Genomic DNA, 20,918 nt, shown 5'->3' on the forward strand with positions numbered 1-20,918 from the left:
ACTATTCATAAATGTTAACCAACTTGCAGTAATTGAGCTTGAAATAAAGCTTCTGGTTTAACCAGATACAGTATTTATATATAAAAGCTGCTGAAATCGAAGAGCAGACTTATCAGAAAATATTTATTAAAAACTAAAAACCTAAGTATTTTACACCCTTCTACATCTCCTTGCCACTTATCATTGTTTATCATTGTAACTAGTTGATTTTGGTAGTGGGAAGAAGTTCACTGAATCTGGGAGCACAGTTGGGAATGTTGAAAAAAAACAAACTTCTGAAGAATATCATATATGCCTTTAATAATGAGCTTTATAAACAATGACGTACTGAACAACTAAAACTCCAATTTATTTTTTTGAAAATGGAAGTCTTAATTAAAAAATCTAAGTAAGTAACTTTTAGATTAATATTTGGAAAGAAACACAGAAAAGCACCCTATCACGGCTTGAATGCAGTTGTAGAATGCAGTTCTGCTGACATAACAGAAATGTGTTTTAATTACTGTTTTCTAATGCACTGTAGCTAGCATGCTTTGGTATTGCAGTTTGACAGGGTTTTGTTACAAACAAGTTTGTTAGCTGATACCATTCCTGAGAATACCCAGGAGGAGGCAAAGAGTTTGAATATAGCTCTAGTACATTTTGTAACTGTGTTGAGTATGATAACTTCATGTTTCAGAGTAACCATGGCCTCAATTCAACAAGACACTTAAAATGTGCCTCACCTGAACGTAGCGGGACTATCGTGCTCAAAGATAGGCATGTGCTTAACTACCTTGCTGAATAGGAGTTCATGTTTACAAGTAATTTAAAACACAGTTATAAATATTCTGTGGACAGTCTCCAATATGTAGCTTTGTTCCCAATCAATAGTAAAATGCCTTAAATAGCTGATTAAATTATAATGGAAAAAGAGAGGTTTCTGACAACTTCAGTTTTAGTACTGCTACTGCATTGTTACTCTAAATAACACTTAGATATTATAATCATAGACATTTTAGATATTCCTAACACAGACCAAATCAAATATTTCCATTTTTAAATTTCTTTCTATTATATTATTCTTACCTCCTCTTTCTTTTTGGCTTGCTCTGCTAAAAGTTCTGCCCTTCTTTTGGCAATCTTCTCTTCCTATTAGAGAAAAAAAGACTCAATAAAATAACAATACTTTGAATTTCTGTAACGCCTCTTATTCAAGGATCTTAAAGTGGATCTCACCTTTTGTGACATACTAATAAGAACCAAAATCTTATTAATTTGGGACCAAACCCTGAATTCCATAGGTTATTCTTACTCAGTCCAAAACTCTCATTGAATCAACATGTCTAAAAATGAGTATGAACTTCAAGATTTATTCCTCTGTAATTATTAAGAATGGAGCTGGTAGTATCATGTAAAGTTAAATTTGCTCAACATTTCCCATTTTAAGACCCTGTTTTCAGTTGCTTATAACTTTGAAGAAGTGTAACAATTCAGGCTGCAATTTTCTGTGTTGGATCTCTGCCTCATTCTGCATTTTTTGGGAAAGTGTTAAAAAAATGGGTCAGCTATAAAAAATGCAGAATGAGGCAGATATTGCTAATGCAGAATGAGAATGAGATTAGGGAAAAAAGATGTTCCACCCACGCTGAAAAAGTTCTTACAACCTTCATGTTGAGATGCTCTACTGCTTCCATGCTTTGAAGTAAGAACCTGAAAGGGGACAGCTAAGTGTCTGATGTGCCTTTTATTGCTCAGTCTATACATGCTCACTAGCAACTTTTAAGGTTTTGGCTGCTACATTCTGCAAAGATTCTGTCTGATGGGCATGCCATCCAGGGCAGCAGAGAACTAACCTGCTATTGTGACTACCACCTGTTGTATGCCATTGTGGTGCTGGACACCTAAAGGGAGAGCAGAGACACAATTTTTTTTGTTTCACTCAATGCCCCCCAGCTAGATCCAGGCAGCATTAAGGAGGAGGAGGAAGCTGCAGGGTAGTATTCCACTGTCTAAACTACAAGACCATATTTCCTCTTCCTGCAGTCTCCTGCCTCACTTGCTAAGCACCTTCTAACTTCTGCAACAAGTGAAGCAAGTGTTATACAGACAACAGCCTCATTAACTATTTAACCCTGATTAATTCTCTGAACACCATCCAGTCTTAATGGTGCACTGAATGGAGAAAAATAGTACGTGATCATGTAATTAAAAATGGTCAATCTTAATTCCTAACTTTTAAGTGCTTGACTTTGCAACTTTATAATTCTTTTAATGAAGTTTTGTGTATTTAATTTCCTACATTTAAAAAAAAAACCTGAAAAAATATTCCATCATGCAAAACATAATGACTCCCACATAGTTCATTAACAAGGTTAGAATCTTTTGATCCACAACACAGACATGTGCCACTTGAACTAACAGAGTAACTAATGACGATGAGACACACATTTTGTCAGCAGGATTCAAAGCTTATTTGCTGACAACAGAGAACTAAGGAATTCCAGGTTCTATTGTAGGTTATGAGGTGAGTGTGCTCTAGTGGTTTGAGATCCTTCTTTCTCTGCCCATCTCCTGAATCCTGAGTCCTTGATGGGCCTGCCCTCTCCAGGCCATCCTCATCATAGTTTCCCTTCTTGGCTCTTCCTAGGCTCCTCATCTCTATAAGCCCTTCCTCCAACCCTGTCTCTCCATGTTCCAGTTCCCCCCACTGGCTCTTAGTTCCAGTCTCCTCCTTCGCTACCCTCTAGATTCTGCTTCTCTCTATTCGGCATTTCAGTTATGCTGCTTTCTCCTCGCCCTCCTCACTGGATGGATGGATGGATAGGATAAGGAACCAATTAGCCTATCAACCCAATGCTGATAAAGGAGTAGGAAGAGAATGTCAAGGGCAGGAGAGGGGACTAGGGCTGGGTTAGCCCAGTTACATGGATGCCTCAGGGGAGGGAGACCTCTGTTCCCCTCAGGTTCTGAGGGGAGGGCCAAAAAGCGCAGGTGGTGCTGTAAACAGACTGTTGCATAGGTCTGTGGTGGAAATGGTGGAGGGAACTTAAAATAAAAAGGTATAGTGAAGGCACAACTATTGGAGTCCATGTAGTTTCTGCAAGGACAAAGGTGGTAGAGGAGCCACGCCCCGTTACATCTAGTATTAGAAATGTCATGAAATTTTATCGTGCAAAGTGCAAGGTCACACACTTAGGGAGTAATAAGAAGAATTATGCCAGCAGCTGGGGACATATCAGTTGGAAGAGACAGAAGAGATGAAACACTTGAGTGTATTGATGGATCACAGAGTGACTATGAGCTATCAGTGTGAGGGAGCCATGAAAAAGGCTAATGCAATTGTAGGATGCATCAGGCAAGGTATTTCCAGCAGGAATAAGGAAGTGTTATTACAATTATACAAGTATCAGAGGGGTAGCCGTGTTAGTCTGGATCTGTAAAAGCAGCAGAGAGTCTTGTGGCAACCTGAAATACAGCAATGCCAGAAGAGCAAAGATAAAGTTGTTTAGCCAGGGGCCTTATTCCTGCCAAGGGAGAAGTTTGCTTTAGATAACAACAGCTTTGTGCCAGATTAGAGCACCGAATCACTTAGAGCACTGACTTCACTTAGAGCACCTGGACTCCAAGTCATGGAATATAACCTGCTCAGTCAGACAGGTGTGGAGTTGAGGAGAAAGTTGGATTGGAGCAGAGTGCAGATGCAGAAAGAAGAGTTGTCCAGAGAAATAGAAGGTGGAGAGATGCTGCGGTGATTGGGACCAACAGAAACCTAGGTAAGGCACCCAGGCTTTATAGAAGAGAGGCAGAGCCCTTCACAAGCTGACGGTTATGAAGAGGAAGTAACCCAGGGGAAGAAACCGCTAGTTCAAGTGGTCACCACAACCCCAGGGCCCCTGGGTTGGGACCGGAGTAGGGCGGGCCCAGGTCCCTCCCTCTCCACTCCCCTCCTCCAAGGACACTAGGGGAATGAATAAGAACTGGTTCAGAGGCAAGCAATAGCGCCCTGAACCTACCCCAGAGAAGAGAAAGCACGAGACCCAGCAGAACAGTACCGGCAATTTGCCACACACCTTATAGACTAACAGACGTATTGGAGCATGAATCCGACAAAGTGACTATTCACTCACGGAAGCTCATGCTCCAATACGTCTGTTAGTCTATAAGGTGCCACAGGACTCTTTGCTGCTTTTACAACTATACAAGGCACTGGTGAGACCTCATCTGGAATATTGCGTGCAGTTCTGGTTTCCCATATTTAAAAAAGATGAATGCAAATTGGAACAGGTGCAGAGAAGGGCTACTAGGATGATCAGAGGAATGCAGAACCTATCTTACAAAAGAAGACTTAAAGAGGTGGGGTTGTTTGGCCTAACCAAATGAAGGCTGTGGGGGGAAATATGATTGTTCTTTAAAAATACATCAGAGGAATAAATATCAGGGAGGGAGAAGAGTTATTTAAGTTAAGGGCCAACGTTAGCACAAGAACAAATGGATATATGCTGGCCATCAACAAGTTTAGGCTTGAATTTGGACAAAGGTTTCTAACCATCAAAGTAGTGAAGTTCTGGAACAGCCTCCGAAGTGTAAATGGTGGATTCTCTGTAATTCAAAGTCTTTAAATCATGATTTGAGGACTTCAGTATCTCAGCCAGAGATTATGGGTCTATTACAGGCCAGCAATGTGCAGGAGGTCAGACTAGATGATCACAATGGTCCCTTCTCGCCTTAAGGTCTATGTACATCTATAATTTATCAACCCTGAAAAGTAATATAAGTTCTATGTGCTAGTGTGAATCATGATGCACTAAATAGGTCCAGGTTCTCAAACTGTTTAACATTCAGCCCTTCTTTTATCAAAGTTTATAATCTAAGAAGGGAAGGAGTCTGGACAGTAATAGGGCATGGATTGCCATTCTCTTTATTTCTGGTGATTAGAGCCAAAGCGAAGTCTCCATCCGTGTGCCTGGGAAAGGCATACATTTTTGTATGCATTCAAGCTGAAATTATCACACTGACAATGACATTTTCACACACACTCATTGGCAGATAAGAATAAAAAAGTCAAAAGACAGAACAGAATAACATGATTTGATGTTTTTTAAAATCTCATGATTTTGGGGGCCAACCTCCTGATTTTTGACCTCTTGAGGTTGACAATACTGCATCTCTAAACCTCAAAGATGAGATTTTTAGAGCAGAGCTCTAACTTTTGACAACTGCTGGAGCAGAACTTTTACTTCTAGCAGGCGAGGATCTCCAGGGCAAAGGAAAACCCCAGCCATGTCCCTTTGCTCTGGATAGACCCCTGTACTAAGGCCTGAGAGGGGGATGGTATAAGCTGACCATTTCAGAATTGTTCTACTTGCCTCCTGGTGCTCCCCATAGCACCGTGAAGGTCTGCTTCATCCCCCAATGCAGAGATCTGCCTAAATGGTATAATCTAACTATGAATGATTAACCTTCATCCTCATATGTCCTGTTGTGGGTGGGCACCCTAACAGGGGTTAACATCCCTTTTCCCCTCTCAGGTCCCTGAGAACCCCACAACGGGTTCTCTTGCCTCCTAGGGGCCAGTTTATTAAAATAACATACTGCGAATAATCATACTAAAAGTCCAAAAACAAAGTCTGTCTGCCACTCCCAGTGCATAGTTGTTAAAATCGCATGACAGACAGTCTGTCAACATAGGACATACCACACGCTGGGGTTTTCCACCACACCTGGGTTCTTCTTCAGTCCCCTCACGTCCTTCTGCCAGGACAGCCACTCCATCCCTTCCAGCTGTAGTATTTCCCTGTTCTTCACAGTGGAGCCCCAACCACCACCAACTCTCTTTTGGGACTTAGTCCTTACCTGGGGAGTATCCCCTTCTCTCCCCCAGCCCTCTGGCTCCAGTTCTCCAGCACGGAGGTAAACTCCTTCACTGCTCCCCTGCCTTCAGCCCTCTCTACCCCTCAGCTCTGGCTCTCCAGTTTGTGGAGGTCAGCCAGCAAACCGCTCTGATGTTCAGCCTTTCTTCAAGGACCTCTATCCTCTATGATTCTCCATCATACTTTATAGTGCCAGGTGCTGTCCTGCTGTATTAACTGACCATCTGAGGTGGCACAGGCAATTGAGGCATCCTTCATTCCAAGGGCGTCAGCCTCCCTGTAACTCTAATCTAAAATGTGTTTGTTACTGAAAGAATAAAACCTACCTTTATTTTTTCTTTCATGTCTTTCAGCTTCTTCTTATTTTCCATTTTTTTATTTTGTCTATCCTTCCATTTTTTCAAACGTGGAGGAAGAAGACGATCACAAATGTCACTTTCTTCCACTTGGATAAAAACTGCAACATCAGGACAGAGTCCTCGCTCTGATAAGTACTGGGCCTCCTCAAATGTACGAGGGAAACCATCCAGTATAAATCCTGTGGATCTGATTGGAAACAAAGACAAAGATGATGTACTTCTACAGTAATCTTTTACGACACAGAAAATTCAGTGAGTGAATGGCAAAAAGAAAAAAAAAACACATTTCATTAAAAGGATTTTTTAATAGTAATTTTAAAAAGTCATCATTATTCCCTTTCATATTCTTGCAGTTCCCTCTTCTGGCTGATCTATATGGTGCAGCAATATGCATCAGAGGGGTATGAATTCAAATGTGCACCGAGTTACAAACTAATCTTGCTGGCACACACTAAAAAGTTCCCTAGTGAGTAGACAGCCCTTAGAAAACTAGAAGCAATTTTTCACTTTTTATTTTAGTTATTTATTCTGCTTAGCAAAAATTGTCTTTTCCTCTGTATTTTGCCTGGCACAGAAATCAAATGCCCATTTTGTTTAAGAGTAATTTCAGCCTAGACAGCATTGTGCCTAAAAGAGCTTTGTGTGCCTGCATCTTCAATTTTTCTAGTGTGGCTCTGAAAATAGTGTTTGTTAGCCACTGCTGAAGAGTCATAAGTGGGAGTACAAATCATTGTTTTGGTATAGTCTGTCATGTGAAGTTTGTTAGCTGATGATTTCCTTTCAGGGAATGACTTCTCCCACAGTCCATGACATGGACTACACCTCTCTGCATGAGCTAAACCTCTCTCCCTGCAAATACTGGGGTCAGTTCAGACTTGTCTATGGAACTCCAGGTCCTGGTCATGCTCCTTATATCTTCATACTCGATAAGTACTTGCAAAGCTGAATTTTGTGTTTCTGTACTTATTATTAGATTGAATATAAGAGTAATATTTCATATACATGAGCCTTGATATAGACAAAGCACTTATCTTAAGTGACGCACATGGCAGGAAAGGTCAGACTCGGAAAGAAAACTTAATCTTTTAACCAGTCAGACATTTGGACAAAAGTAGGAAGGAAAGATAAATAGCACAGTAGGAATTTCCTCAAATTAGTAGTGTTAAAATTGTTTCTGGACCTCATTTGGAGTCTGTCCCCTTGAAGTATGATTTTACAAAGGAAAGATGTCAATCTTTTTTGAAAAAAAGTTGATGGATGACAAGGCTTTACAGACTTCCTTTGTGGAAGCTAGCACTCTTTCTGCCTAGGATACCTCTGTGGAAAGTATTGAGTGGGCTTTGATATTTTCTAAGATTACTTATCTATGCACAAATACGTTTTTGTGCCCAGCGTGTTTGGCGGGGGCAGCACAGCACACCGTATCAGCCAAGGATTGCCCCATACTGGCAGAAAACTCAGCTTCACATTTAAGGCAGATGTAAAACCCCTTTGTGCTGGCAGAGTGGTGGAAAGGGGCTACAGAATGGGCCAGGGTCTGACCCCGTGTTTTTCTGAATTGATAGATTCTCCAACATTATCTTTTAACAGTTCGTCTTACATTAGGCATGTGTCATGATTTCTCTATATGATGTTGAGGTTTTCGGCAAAATGAAAGAAGAATTATTTTCTCCTGAGGAATGGGACAAAATATTTAATACTGACTGTGAAGGATTCTGGAGCATGGAGAACAATTTTGTCCTTGTGGATGGTGGAGCAAGTGATAGAATCATATAAATGTAGGGCTGTAAGAAGCCTCGAGAGGTCATTTCATGTCGCACATGAATGGAGATTTCAGAGACTTTTCTTGCCAACATGACTTCAATCGGGAGACATGTTTATGGAAAGAAAATGCAAGGAATTAGATTCCATCAATTTGAACAGATGGGTCACAAGACGTTGCAGCACTGTAGGCAGATCCTAGATAGGGAAGTGTAGCGAAGCGGTGGGATATCCCACAGCCCTGCTGAGGGATGGACCTCCCCTGACACCGTGGATGGAGCCACTGGGTCCTGCGCCCGCCCCTCAGAGGTCACAGCACAGAGGTTCGGCCCAGCCCAGACGACCCGAAATTGGGCCCTGTTTCTCCTGCACTACCAACAGGACTCCACTGAGAGGGACTGGAGCTTTGGGCACGTTTGCGCCAGAGAAAACCAGGCCCGACCCCTGCAGGTGGCCAAAGTCACCATGCCCGTAGTTGTTGGGGACTGCCAGACGCGGGCCCTGGTTGACTCCAGCTGTGGTCAGACTCTAGTCCGCCAAAGGCTAACGCTTCCTGGAAGACCCTTGGCTGGGAACCATCCAGGTGCAATGCATACATGGTGACGTTCGACCTTACGCCAGTGCCTGAGTCCCACCTACCGTGGATGGAGTCACATGAACCATGGTAGTAGGCCTGGTCCCGCGACTCGCCTACCCCGTGATCTTGGGGCGTGACTGGCCAGTTTCTGGGCGTCCTGAGGTCACATGCCCAGGAATGCCCCGAGGTCACCCCCGCATTGGAAGGAGACTGCCACGAGGACCCCACAGAGGAGGCTGAAGAGGCGGGGCATAGGAGCCAGGAAGGTGCAGCGGAAGACCCCCCTGCTAACACCCACTGACAACCCCAAGATCGATACAGACTTTTGCCAGGACCAGAGGGAGGACCCCACCCTGGGCCAGGCCTATGAACAGCTGGCGGTGGTAGACGGCGCTCTAATTGATCCGGATCGGGCCAAGAGCTGGCCCCATTTCGAGCTGCGACGTGACCGCCTCTATCGGGTGGATCAAGATTCCCGCACCGGGGAGGTCCAGACCCAACTGCTGGTGCCTCGGTGCCACCGATGAGCGGTGATAAGGCTCACCCATGACATCCCAGCGGGTGGACACTTGGGTCAGGAGAAGATCCTCGCCCGAATTCTGTCCCAGTTTTTCTGGCCTGGGGTGCACCAGGAGGTGCAGAACTATTGTAGCTCCTGTCCGGAGTGTCAGCTAGCTGCTCCCCCAGAGACGGCCACGGCCCCCCTAATCCCCATGCCCATTGTGGGGATACCATTTGAGCGGGTGGCGATGGATTTGGTGGGACCCCTCGTGAGAAGCTGGGCCGGATTTATATACATCCTCGTCATTGTGGACTACGCTACCCGCTTCCCCGAAGCTGTCCCGCTCCGGAGCATCACCGCCAGGACCATTGCGGATGAACTTGTCAAGGTCTTTGCCCGCGTGGGCCTGCCCTGGGAGATCCTCACCAACCAGGGTACCAATTTTACCTCCCGGTTGCTGCGGCAGGTGTGCAAACTCCTCGGGATTAAGCAGCTATTCACCTCCATGTACCACCCGCAAACCGATGGCCTGGTGGAGCGGTTCAACCACACCCTGAAAGACATGCTGCGCAAGTTCTCCCCTGAAGACCTGTGCCGATGGGACCAGTTGATCCCACCGTTGCTCCTGGCTGTCCGGGAAGTACCCCAAGCCTCCACCAAATTCTCCCCCTTCGAGGTATTGTATGGCTGTCGTCCGTGAGGGCTCCTCAACCTTATGAGGGAGACCTGGGAACAGACCCCCTCACCGACTCAGGGCCTTCTGCAGTACGTCCTCCAGCTTCTAGGGCGTCTCACCCAAGCCGGAAGTCTCGCTTGAGAGAATTTGAAGGTGGTGCAGGAAGCCCAGGCCCACACATATAACCAGGGGGCCCGAGTTCGCGAGTTCCAACCCGGCGACTGAGTTCTGCTTCTCTTGCCCTCCAGCGAGTCAAAACTATTCGTCCGGTGGCAGGGGCCATATGAGGTGATTCGGAAGGTCAGGCCGGTCACCTATGAGATTAACCAGCCAGACCGCCGGAAGCAAACCCAGCGGTATCGTATCAACCTCCTGACGGAGCCAGGGGTGGTAATCCGAGAGTCAATGAGGCCCTTACCCTATCGGATGCGGCAGGTCATCGAAGAAGAAGTCCAGGCGATGCTAGAGCTGGGCGTTATTGAACCATCGCAAAGTGAGTGACGCAGCCTAGGAGTCCTGGTTCCCAAACTGGATGGCACCCAGCGCTTTTGCATCGATTTTCACCGTGTCAATTCCATTTCGAAGTTTGACGCGTACCCGATGCCTCGGGTAGATGAGCTGCTGGACCGTCTAGGCAGAGCCCGCTTCCTCACAACCCTTGATCTAAGCAAAGGGTACTGACAGATTCCCCTCGACCCCACTTCACAAGAGAAGACCGCATTTGCCACGGCCATGGGCCTCTGCCAGTTCACCCGGATGCCCTTCGGTCTCCATGGTGCCCCCGTAATGTTCCAGCGGCTCATGGATTGCCTCCTTCGTCCTCATCAACGGTACGCGGCCGCGTACCTGGACGATGTCGTCATTTATAGTGAACGTTGGGAGAACCACCTGGAGTGGGTAGCGGCTGTCCTGAGGTCCCTACGAGCCGCAGGATTAACTGCCAATCCGAAGAAATGCCGTATCGGGTGCCAGGAGACCACCTACCTAGGGTACACTGTTGGAAGGAGATAAGTGAGACTGCCTGTGGGAAAGGTTCAAGCCCTAGCGGCATGCCCACCCCCCATTACGAAGTGTCACGTCCGCCAATTCCTCGGACTTGCAGGCTACTACTGGAGATTCATCCCCGACTTCGCATCCATCTCAGCCCCTTTAACAGGACTCTTTACCAAAACCAGTCCCAGATGGGTGGAGTGAACCCCGGAGTGTGACCCTGCCTTCCGGGCCCTCAAAGACTATCTCTGCTGCGAACCCGTCCTGTGCAGCCCCGACTTTACCTGCAGGTTCATCCTCCAAACAGACGCCTCGGAGGTAAGATTAGGGGCGGTCCTGTCTTAGGAGGTGGATGGGGAGGAACACCCAGTTACATATCTCAGTCGGAAATTGTTTCCGCGAGAATGGCACTACGCGGTAATCGAGAAGGAGGCATTGGCAGTAAAATGGGCCTGTGATGCCCTGCATTGTTACATCCTGGGAGCCCCCTTCATACTAGTCACCGACCATGCCGCGCTTCGCTGGTTGGCCCGAATGAGAAATAATAATATGCGGCTAACGCGGTGGTACCTGGCACTACAACCCTATGCTTTTACCGTACGCCATAGGGCCATTAAGGACCACGCCAACGCGGACTTCTTGTTCCGCCTGGGAGAGCTGGATAGGTCTGGCCCCGATGGAAGGGAGCCAGCCTTGGGGGGGGGGGTGTAGCGAGGCGGTGGGATACCCCACAGCCCCGCTGAGAGACGGACCTCCCTTGACACCAATGTGGGTGGAGCCATTGGGTCCTGCAATTGCCCCTCAGAGGTCACAGCACAGACCCGGAAGTATAAAAGCTCATCTGCAGAGCTCAGTTGAGAACCAGCTGCTGCAGAGACCAGATGTCTGTGGCCGAGCTCCCTTGGGGGAGACAGCAGAAAGCTGCGGCAGCCTGAGGTTGCATTGGGCCGGCCGAGCCTACCCCGAGGAGGACTGGCCGAGCCTACCCCACTCCAGCTACCCTGAGGACTGGCCAAGCCTGCCCCTCTCCAACTACCCCGAGGACTGGTCAAGCCTTCCCCTCTCCAGCTACCCCGAGGAGGAGCCAGGTCTGCCTGTTGCCAGCTACCCCGAGGAGCAGCTGAGCCTACCGTCCGCTACTTACCCAGAGGAACCGATGGTGTTCGAGACCGCCGGCGATGCTACCACGTCTCAGGTACCTTACGAGGGGGAGTGTGGAAGTAGCCTGGGGGCAGCCAACCCCAGTCTGGCTGCAACTCTGCCAGAGCCTATGTCAGTGTGTTGCGGCCAGGATCCCCACTGACAGCAGCGAGTTTCTGCCGCTACTAGGGCCCCGGACTGGGACACAGTGGAGTGGGAGGGCCTGTGTCCCCCCTGTCACCCACTCCTTGGGTGGCAGACTCCCCCTTTTCCCTGGCCTGGAGAGGCTAGGACCTCTTGCTAACTGACTATTTGCTTGTTGCCCCACCCTGACCTAGGGCCTGGGCTGCTATTGAACTGCTGACTCAGTCCCTGCTTAAAGGCCTGAGTCTCTGACGGGTTGCTTGCCGCCCCGCCCTGACCTAGGGCCTGGGCTGCTAACTGACTATTGACTCAGCTCCTGCTGAAAGGCCTGAGTCCCTGACCGTTTGCCCACTGTCTCACCCTGACCTAGGGCTGGGGCTGCTATTTAAGTGCTGACTCAGCCCCTGCCTAAGGGCCTGAGTCTCTGACTGTTTGCTTGTTGCCCCACCCTGACCTAGGGCCTGGGCTACTATTTGAACTATAGACTCAGTCCCTGCTTAGAGGCCTGAGTCTCTGACTGTTTGCTGGCTGCCCTGCCCTGACCTAGGGCCTGGGCCACCATTTGACTGTTGACTCAGCCCCCGCTCCAAGGGCCTGAGCCGTTAACTGAGTGTGTGTTATTCTCCCTGACCGCAGAGCCAATGGCTGGCGAACCAGAGTGAGGCGGTGGGATACCCCACAGCCCTGCTAAGGGATGAACCGCAGCAAAGCCACACCACAGGAAGATAAGCCCAGGTGTTGCTTTGGATACACACGAGAAAGTTACTCACCTTGCAGTAACTGAGGTTCTTTGAGACGTGTGTCCCTGTGGGTGCTCTACTCTAGGTGATGGTGCATCCCGGCGTCGTTGATCAGATTTTCAATAGCAGTGCCTGGTCGGGACACACGCACTCAGTTGGTATCTCCCGTCTCATTGGAATCTTCCTGAGTGCATGCATCCCGCACCCTCCTCAGTTCCTTCTCTACCATGGAGAATTATACTAGTACGCCAAAGTAGAGGGGAGGAGAGTAGGGAGTGGAGCACCCGCAGGGACACACATCTGAAAGAACCTCAGTTACTGCAAGGTGAGTAACATTCTCTTCTTCCACTGCTGTCCCTCTGGGTGCTCAACTCTAGGTGAATGTGTAGCAGTACCCATTATGGTTGGTGGGACTTTGGAGATGCGGCAGTGAGTACTGTAGATAGTATTGTATGGCCTACTATGGTGTCTGCCATGGTATCTTGTGTGATAGCATAGTGTTTGGCAAACGTGTGTTCAGATGACCATGTAGCTGCTTTACAGATGACAGAAATGGGTACGTAATGAAGGAATGCAACGGATGTCGACATAGCTCGAGTGGAATGAGTTCTAATGCCTTCAGGTGGTTGAATATTTTGAATACGGTAAGAGGATCTGATGCAGTCAGAGATCCACTTGGACAGACATTGCCTAGAGATAGCCGTACCTTTCGATCTTTTGGCGGTGGAGACAAAGAGTCATGGAGATTTGCAAAATGGGTTAGTCCTGTCTAAATAAAAGGCAATTGCTCGTCTGATGTTGAGAGTGTGCAGGGTTGCCTCATGTGGATTCTTGTGAGGTTTGGGATAGAAAGTAGGTAAGTATATAGGTTGGTTAAGGTGGAAGGTGGATGCCACCTTAGGGACAAATTTAGGATGTGGTCTCAAAGTGACTTTGTCTTTGGAGAAGATTGTGCAGGGAGGATGGGCCACTAGGGCACTTATTTCACCTACTCTCCTTGCTGATGTTATTGCAACTAAGACAGCTACCTTCATGGACAGATGGAGAAGAAAGGAGATAGCTAAGGGCTCAAATGGAGGTTTCATGAGAGCGTGAAGAACGAGGTTAAGATTCCATTTAACCACCACTGGGTAAATTTCAGGGTAGAGATTTTGCATGCCCGTGAGAAATCATTTTATGGTGAGGTGGATAAAGAGTAAATAACCTTCTAACAGGTCATGGAAGGTGGTGAACACCGCCAGGTGTACCTTGATGGAGCTTAGCAAAAGTCCGTCCTGTTTTAGTTAAGTTTAGTTTAAGGAGATAGTCTAGAATGTTAGGGAGGGTCACCGTAGGGAGGGCGTTAAGTGATTATGTGAGCACCAGAGGGCGAAATGCTTCCACTTCTGCAAGTAGGTTTTACGAGTGGAGTTTTTTCTACATATCGGACTTGCTCGGAACAGGCTAGTTCATGGGTTTGGAACCATGAAGGAACCAGGCTGTGAGGTGGAGCTTTTGGAGCTGGGGGTGAAGAACGCGTCCGTTGTCCCGGGGAAAGGAGATCTGGCCTATTGGGGAGATACCATGGATGACGGGAAGACATGCGGAGTAGGTAAGGATACCACGTCTGTCTCGGCCAAGCCGGGGCAATAAGTATGAGCCAGGCTTTGTCGCCTATGATCTCCCGAAGAACCCTGTGTAGCAGGGGGATTGGTGGGAAGGCGTACAGGAAAGAGTTGTTCCATGAGATGAGAAATGCATCTCCTAGGAATGCAGTCCCGAGTCCTGCTCTGGAGCAAAACAGGTGACATTTTTCAGTCTGGGTTGTGGCAAAGAGGTCTATTGATGGGGTGCCCCAGAGGCAGAAGAGCTGTTGAGGTATTGCGGGGTGCAGTTCCCATTTATGTTCTGTCGAGAAGTGTCTGCTGAGTGTGTTGACAGTGTGTTGTGGCAGCCTGGTAGGTAGGAACCGATGATCTGTATTTGATATTGTATGCACCAATTCCATAGTCAGATGGCTTCCATGCAAAGGGAATGTGATCGGGCTCCCCCTTGTCTGTTGATGTAGTACATACATGCTATGTTGTCTGTTAAGACCCAAATAGATTTGTTCCTTATGAGGGGAAGAAAGTGAAGGCATGCTCGCCTCACTGCTCTGAGCTCTAAAAGATTTATGTGTAGGTGCATCTTTGATGCGGACCACCGGCCTTGTGCCCTGTGTCCCCCTAGATGCGCTCCCCAACCGATTAGGGAAGCATCCGTGGTGAGCATGAGTGTTGGGGGATCATTGCTGGAAGGAAACCCCTGTGCAGAGGTTCTCTGGTCTTGTCTACCAATGTAGGGAAGCTAGAACATTGAGAGGAGGAGTTAACAGCGTCCCTTAACTGTGTCTCTTGGGTTTGAAATTGGAATTGAGCCAGACTGGAAGACATCTCATGTGTAGCCTGGCATACTGAACCATGAAAGTCGTGGCTGCTATGTGACTAAGGAGCTATAGACAGATTCTTGCCTGTGTCCTGGGACAAATAGAGACCGTGTGTATGAGCTGTGTGATGGCGAGGAATCTGTGATATGAGAGCAAGGCCCTACTCTGGATTGAGTCGAGATGAGCTCCGATGAACTCGATCTGTTGTGTAGTGTCAGGGTGGATTTTTGGATGTTTATTTGGAGGCCTAGGCTGTGAAGGAGGGAGATGGCGAAACAGGTAGCTTGAAGTGCCTCGGCATAGGAGTCACCCTTGATGAGGCAATCGTTCAGGTAGGGGAACAGCGTGATCCCATGTTTGTGGAGGTGAGCCACGACCATGGCCAGAGTCTTGGAAAAAACTCTTGGTGCTGTGGAGAGTCCAAAAGGGAGAACTCTGTATTGAAAATGGTCATGACCGATTGTGAATCGTAGGAAGCGTCTGTGAGCTGGATGAATTGATATATGAATATAAGTTTCCTGTAGGTCGAGGGCTGTGAACCAGTCCCCTTGATCCAGTGCAGGAATTATTGTGCCCAGCGTGACCATCTTGAATGTTTGTATCCTCACGAATTTGCTCACTCAGCGTAGATCTAGTATAGGCCTCCATCCCCTGGTCCTTTTCTGTGTCAGAAAGTAATGGGAGTCGAAACCTTTCCCTTGATGTTGCATTGGCACAGGTTCCACTGCACCTAGTTGTAGAAGGTGCACCACTTCTGTGCGAAGTAAGCGCTCATGAGAAGGGTCCCTGAAGAGGCATGGGGAAGGGGGAAAGATAGGAGGGTAGGATATAAATGGGATAGAGTAACCGGACTGAACTATTTTGAGGACCCAGCCGTCCTGTGTAATCTGCTGCCCGGTATGTTGGAAACTCTGGAGGTGGTGGCCTAATGGGCAAGTAGGCGGTGGAATCAAGGGGTGATCGTGCAGACTCTCGACCAACATTTCAAAATTCTTGTTTATTCCTCAATGGACGGAAGGTGCTTGCCTGAGTTTGATTTTGTCTGCGCTTAGGGGGTCTAGCGCGATTCCTAGTTGTGTTGTATGGTCTGGGTTGAGGATGATAATACTGTTGTGTGCGTGGTCTTTGGAACGGTTGGTATCGTTGTCTCCTGGGAAGAGATGAGTGAATGCCCAGGGTGCACAGTGTTGCTCTAGAATCTTTCATGGTGTGGAGGAGTTCATCAGTTTTTTTGGAGAAAAGTTTGTCCTTATCAAGGGGGAGGTCCTCCACTTTGGTCTGCAGTTCTTCAGGGATGCCGGGTGCAGAGAGCCATGAAGATCTGCACATAACCACAGCAGTTGCAGTAGTACAGGCTGCTGTGTCCACTGTGTCAAGAGATGCCTGTAGGGCTGTTCTGGAAATTGGATAGCCCTCAGTCAGGATTGATTTGAAGTCTGCTCTCCTATCCTCTGGAATGTAGGAGGCAAATTCAAAAAGTTTATTGTAATTATCAAAGTTGTACCTGGTGAGGAGGGCAGAGTAGTTTGCAGTTCTGAATTGCAGAGTGGATGACAACTAAACCTCGCAACCCAAGATGTCAAGGCGTCTAAGGTCCTTGTCTTGTGGGGTGGGTCGATATTGTGACTGTTTTGTCCTCTGTGTGACTGCATCCATGACAAGAGAGTTTGGCTGTGGATGAGAAAATAGGAAGTCAGCGTCCTTAGGAGGGACATAGTATTTTACATTCGGCCTTTTTGCAAGTTGGTACTAAAGAAGCTGGGGTTTGCCATAGAGTGTCAGCTGGTTCCAGAAGCACTTAATTTATACGGAGCGTGATCTTTGAGGGCACAGATGATTAAAGGATTCTGAGGAGTCTGTGTTGTGTCTCTTGAACCTCTTCTAAGGGGATATCTTGACTGACTGCCACCCTCCTGGAAAGTTCTTGAAATTGTTTGCAGTCGTCACGGTTTGTGGAGGCGGAGGGAAGACGGCTCCGTCCAGGGCTGATGGAGAGTTAGGGGTTGGTGAGTCAGGATATGGTGCGTAGCTCGCAATCTCAGGAGGGGGCTCAGACACCATAGAAGTGGACAGAGCTGGAGATCAAGGCACAGTAGGAGGAGGATTGGTAGGAGGATGTGGCCAAGGGTACCACTGAGGCCATGGCATGGGGTAGGAGAACCCAGGTGCCGCCTATGGGGAGGCAAAGTAGGGAAACTGAGGCTTGTGGCCTTGAGCCATGACCTGATGTGAGAGAGGTTCTGGTGCAGGAGGAGAAGCAGGAGGGGAGAACTCTGCCTGCTGCTGTAAATCGAGTTCGCTGTCAGTAAAGGTAGCCAGTTCAGGTGGAGAGAGAGGCTGTTCAAAAAGTAAGTCCTGTCTATCTAGGAGTGGAGAGTTAGGCTCAGGTGGCACTGAGAGGTCACACTGAGTGAGAAACTGTTGCTCCTGCTCCCTGGGCTGCGCTGAGCCTGCTCTGTGCTCTAGTGCATTATCGAGAGAAAGTGAAAGTGACAGCAGTACCATGGACCGCTTGGAGGTGCCCTGCAGAGGGTCTGCTGCTGGTGCCCAGGTCGAAGACAGGCTCAGTGCCAACATTCTTCTCAGTGCCACGGAGGAGTGTGCTGTCAGCACTACATCTGTTTTCGGTGCCAAGGAGCGTGCTCTCAGCACCGCATCCGTTTTTAGTGCTGAGGGGACTGTGCCAAGGGAACCTTCCCGGCACGGGAGGTCAGGTCCCTGCCTCTGCGCTCTGTTGGAGCAGCAGCTGAGGCATTAGAAGAGACTGAGGCACTTGCCTTTGGCGCTGTCAGCACAGAGGGTAGGGATCTCGTGGGAGACCCACTATCCTTGTTAAAGTCTCTCCTCTGAGACTGTTGTGCTTCTTGCCTCCAACCCAGGAAGGGTGAAACAATGCTCCCAACTGGTTCAGATCTGGCCGGGAGCGTGTGGTAGTAGGTTTAACTTTCCCCATCTCTGAAAGCGGCTGTAGGGATTTTTCCATTAGAAGCATTTTAAGACGCAGGTTATTGTCATGCCGAGCTCTAGACTTGAGGGTCGTGCAATGGAGGCATTTTGCAGGGACATGAGTTTCTCCGAGGCACTTCACACAATGTGAGTGCCCATCTGACTATGGCATGGAGTCCTGACAGGAAACACATCTTTTGAATCCTGAAGCAATTAGAAATGTCAGGGGAGACAAGCCTGAGGTGAATTTTTTTTTTAACTAAGTAACTACGTAACTATACTAAAGGAAGGGAAACAACTGGGATGCAGCTAATAACTATTTCTATGTTTTTTGTTACTGTTTCCTACAGAGACCAGGGAAGAAAGGCAGCACTGCCCCAAGTCCTGCCTTCAGCCAAGGATGGTTGAGAAGGAACTGAGGAGGGTGTGGGACGCACGCACTCAGGAAGATTCCAACAAGGTGGGAGATGACAACTGAGTGCGTGCATTCCAACCAGGCACTGCTACCGAAAATCTCCGATCAATGGTGCTGGGACGCACCGTCACCTAGAGTGGAGCAGCCAGAGGGATAGCACTCGAAGAAGAAGCTGCTTTAAGGAACCTAGTTATTATCGTGTGATCTTTCAGTCTTTAATGAGTCTACATTTATGTCACTATTGAATGTCAAGATGTCACATGTGATGGTGGGAAGTTTTAGGTCCAGAACAATGCGATGGTTCTCAGGGTGCCCAGGACTGTGAGTCACCTTGTTACTCCCTGCCATCAGTGGGAGGGAGTCTTGTCTGTGCTTACTTGTATGTCAGCTCTCTGATACCAACAGCCTGTTAGCCCCTCAAGTATTCTCCTCTGGGCAACACCAGCCTTTACTTTGCCTTGTAGTTTAACAATAGATGCAGTCCAGTCCCCAAGTCCTTTTGAAGCATTCCCTTGTAAAGTCCAGCTCCTTTTCCACTGAATACTCAGTGATATCAGATCTGCTGTCCCCAAAGGAACAATATGTACCCCGCTTGTATGATCACAGCACTGAGATATATATATAGTGAAAAGAAGGATGTTTATTACCAAAGATTCAAGCAACAGTGAGTAAAGATATTGGGAACAAAAGGTTACATATAAAACAAAATCATAATACACTTTCTAGAGACTAAACTTAACCTATAGGTTAACCTGTCTAAAGAAGTCTGTTTCATACCCAAACTCCTCTGCACCATTTTCAACCAAGGTTATCTGAGAGCCTGTTTTCATGAATGTAAACACACTGCTTGTTTACTACCTAAGTACAGGATTAGAGAGTGTCTTCTTTGCCTTCTACTTCTACTCCCCAAAGTTTTAACTCTGAATACAGATCCATGGCTTGTTTCCTTCCCTGTTGATATCACACTGCTCCATTGACGTCGTATATAAATAGTTATCCACTGTGTTAGCTTACAGTACCAAGACCTCATGACATTCTTTGGTAAACCAGAATGTATCCACCATAATCAGGACATTCCTGTAACCCTCTGTCAGTTGGCATTAAGGGGATCTTGGGTCATCAATAACTAAAATATTTAGTTTCCTAGGACTGATCTTTCTATTTTGACACTAGTAGGAAAATTTTATTTAAACCCACATGTAAACTGAGAAGCCAGAAGTTCTGCTTGAGACTAAAACCTATTTTTTTTTTTTTTTTACAGAGCATCCCATCTTGTTTAGGGCTTGCCTCTCAACTGCCAAGCTCAGTAGTCTGGGCTGATATGAAAGACTGGGGCTGGCCATGGAACAGGAGATTTTGTCTTCTGAAAAGAGGGAGTGGAGACCTCTGTGACATCTCCACTAGGTCTGAGAACCACAACCCTTTGTGACTGATCAGGGAGGAGGAGAATAATAGATGCTTCCTTGCTTCTTATCTTCTGAATAACAGTTCCCGTTACCAGAACAATGGGAAAGAGGGATGGAGGGTGTCCAAGAAACCATTTCTGCCATTTATGACCCAGAGTGTCTGTTTCCTTTGATCTTTGTCTGGTTTCCCTGGTGAAGAAGGGCCTTGTCTTTGCATTTTCATTGGATGTGACTAGATCCATCTGGCGCTGACAAAGATCCATTGATATCAACTGGGAAATATCTTGGTTCAGGAATAATTCTGAGTTGTCTTTCTCTTGACGGCTGAGTCAAACAGCTTTTGTGTTCCATGTCATCTTTACGTGGCTTGCCCTGATGGAGGCTAGATGACCATGTGCCTAAGAAGGACTTGCATTGCTTTGGCATTCATGTGAACTTCTTGTGCCCCTTAATGATTTAAGTATGCCATGGTCATCATGTTGTATGACAGATCCAGGATGGACTGTTTCCTCAGCAAGGCCTCATTTGATTATAGCAAACTTTAAGTCAAGAAAAATGTTGGACTTAAAGCCTGATAGCATACTTTCAAAAATGCTATTTCAAATTTATCCCTGGTGTAACTTAAATGAGGCTTCTCTTTTGCCGCTTGATAAATTTAACTAAGATTGTACCTGATTAAAATGTAGTCCTAGTCTTGAAACTTCCAAGATAATGAACCAGATAGTGAGATACTCAGAGAGTCATAACAGTCTTGAAGTTTCCCTGCTGCCCAAGGAAGGGTGAAAACTGCATTGGCTCCATTACTTGGCACAGTATATTCCCCAACACAATGGTACAGCTACGCTGGTCAGTATGTTCAGTGGCAAAGCCAAGGCTGCATCCAGTCCATATATCATTCTGCCCTTCTCTGTCCAACTGTGTGAGAGGGAGGCAATGTACTGGTTCTGTGGAGCCAGTTCCCATCCACCACTGCTACCCAATATACAGATAGCTAGTTTAAGGATGT

The 20,918-nt window shown here is 47.3% G+C and overlaps 1 protein-coding gene across 1 annotated transcript in view; it reads right to left on the reverse strand.

The window, feature by feature from the left end:
- Nucleotides 1–20,918, reverse strand: part of AK9 (adenylate kinase 9) — a 244,988-nt gene that overhangs the window by 56,437 nt on the left and 167,633 nt on the right. Inside the window, exons 29-30 of the mRNA XM_075064564.1 lie at nt 6,179–6,398; nt 1,069–1,131 (exon numbers count right to left, since the gene is read on the reverse strand). Of these exons, the coding sequence (XP_074920665.1) occupies nt 1,069–1,131; nt 6,179–6,398 (283 nt within the window). The remainder of the gene's footprint in view (nt 1–1,068; nt 1,132–6,178; nt 6,399–20,918) is intronic.

Source organism: Chelonoidis abingdonii, chromosome 3, assembly GCF_003597395.2.
Source record: "Chelonoidis abingdonii isolate Lonesome George chromosome 3, CheloAbing_2.0, whole genome shotgun sequence".
NCBI lineage: Eukaryota > Metazoa > Chordata > Testudines > Testudinidae > Chelonoidis > Chelonoidis abingdonii.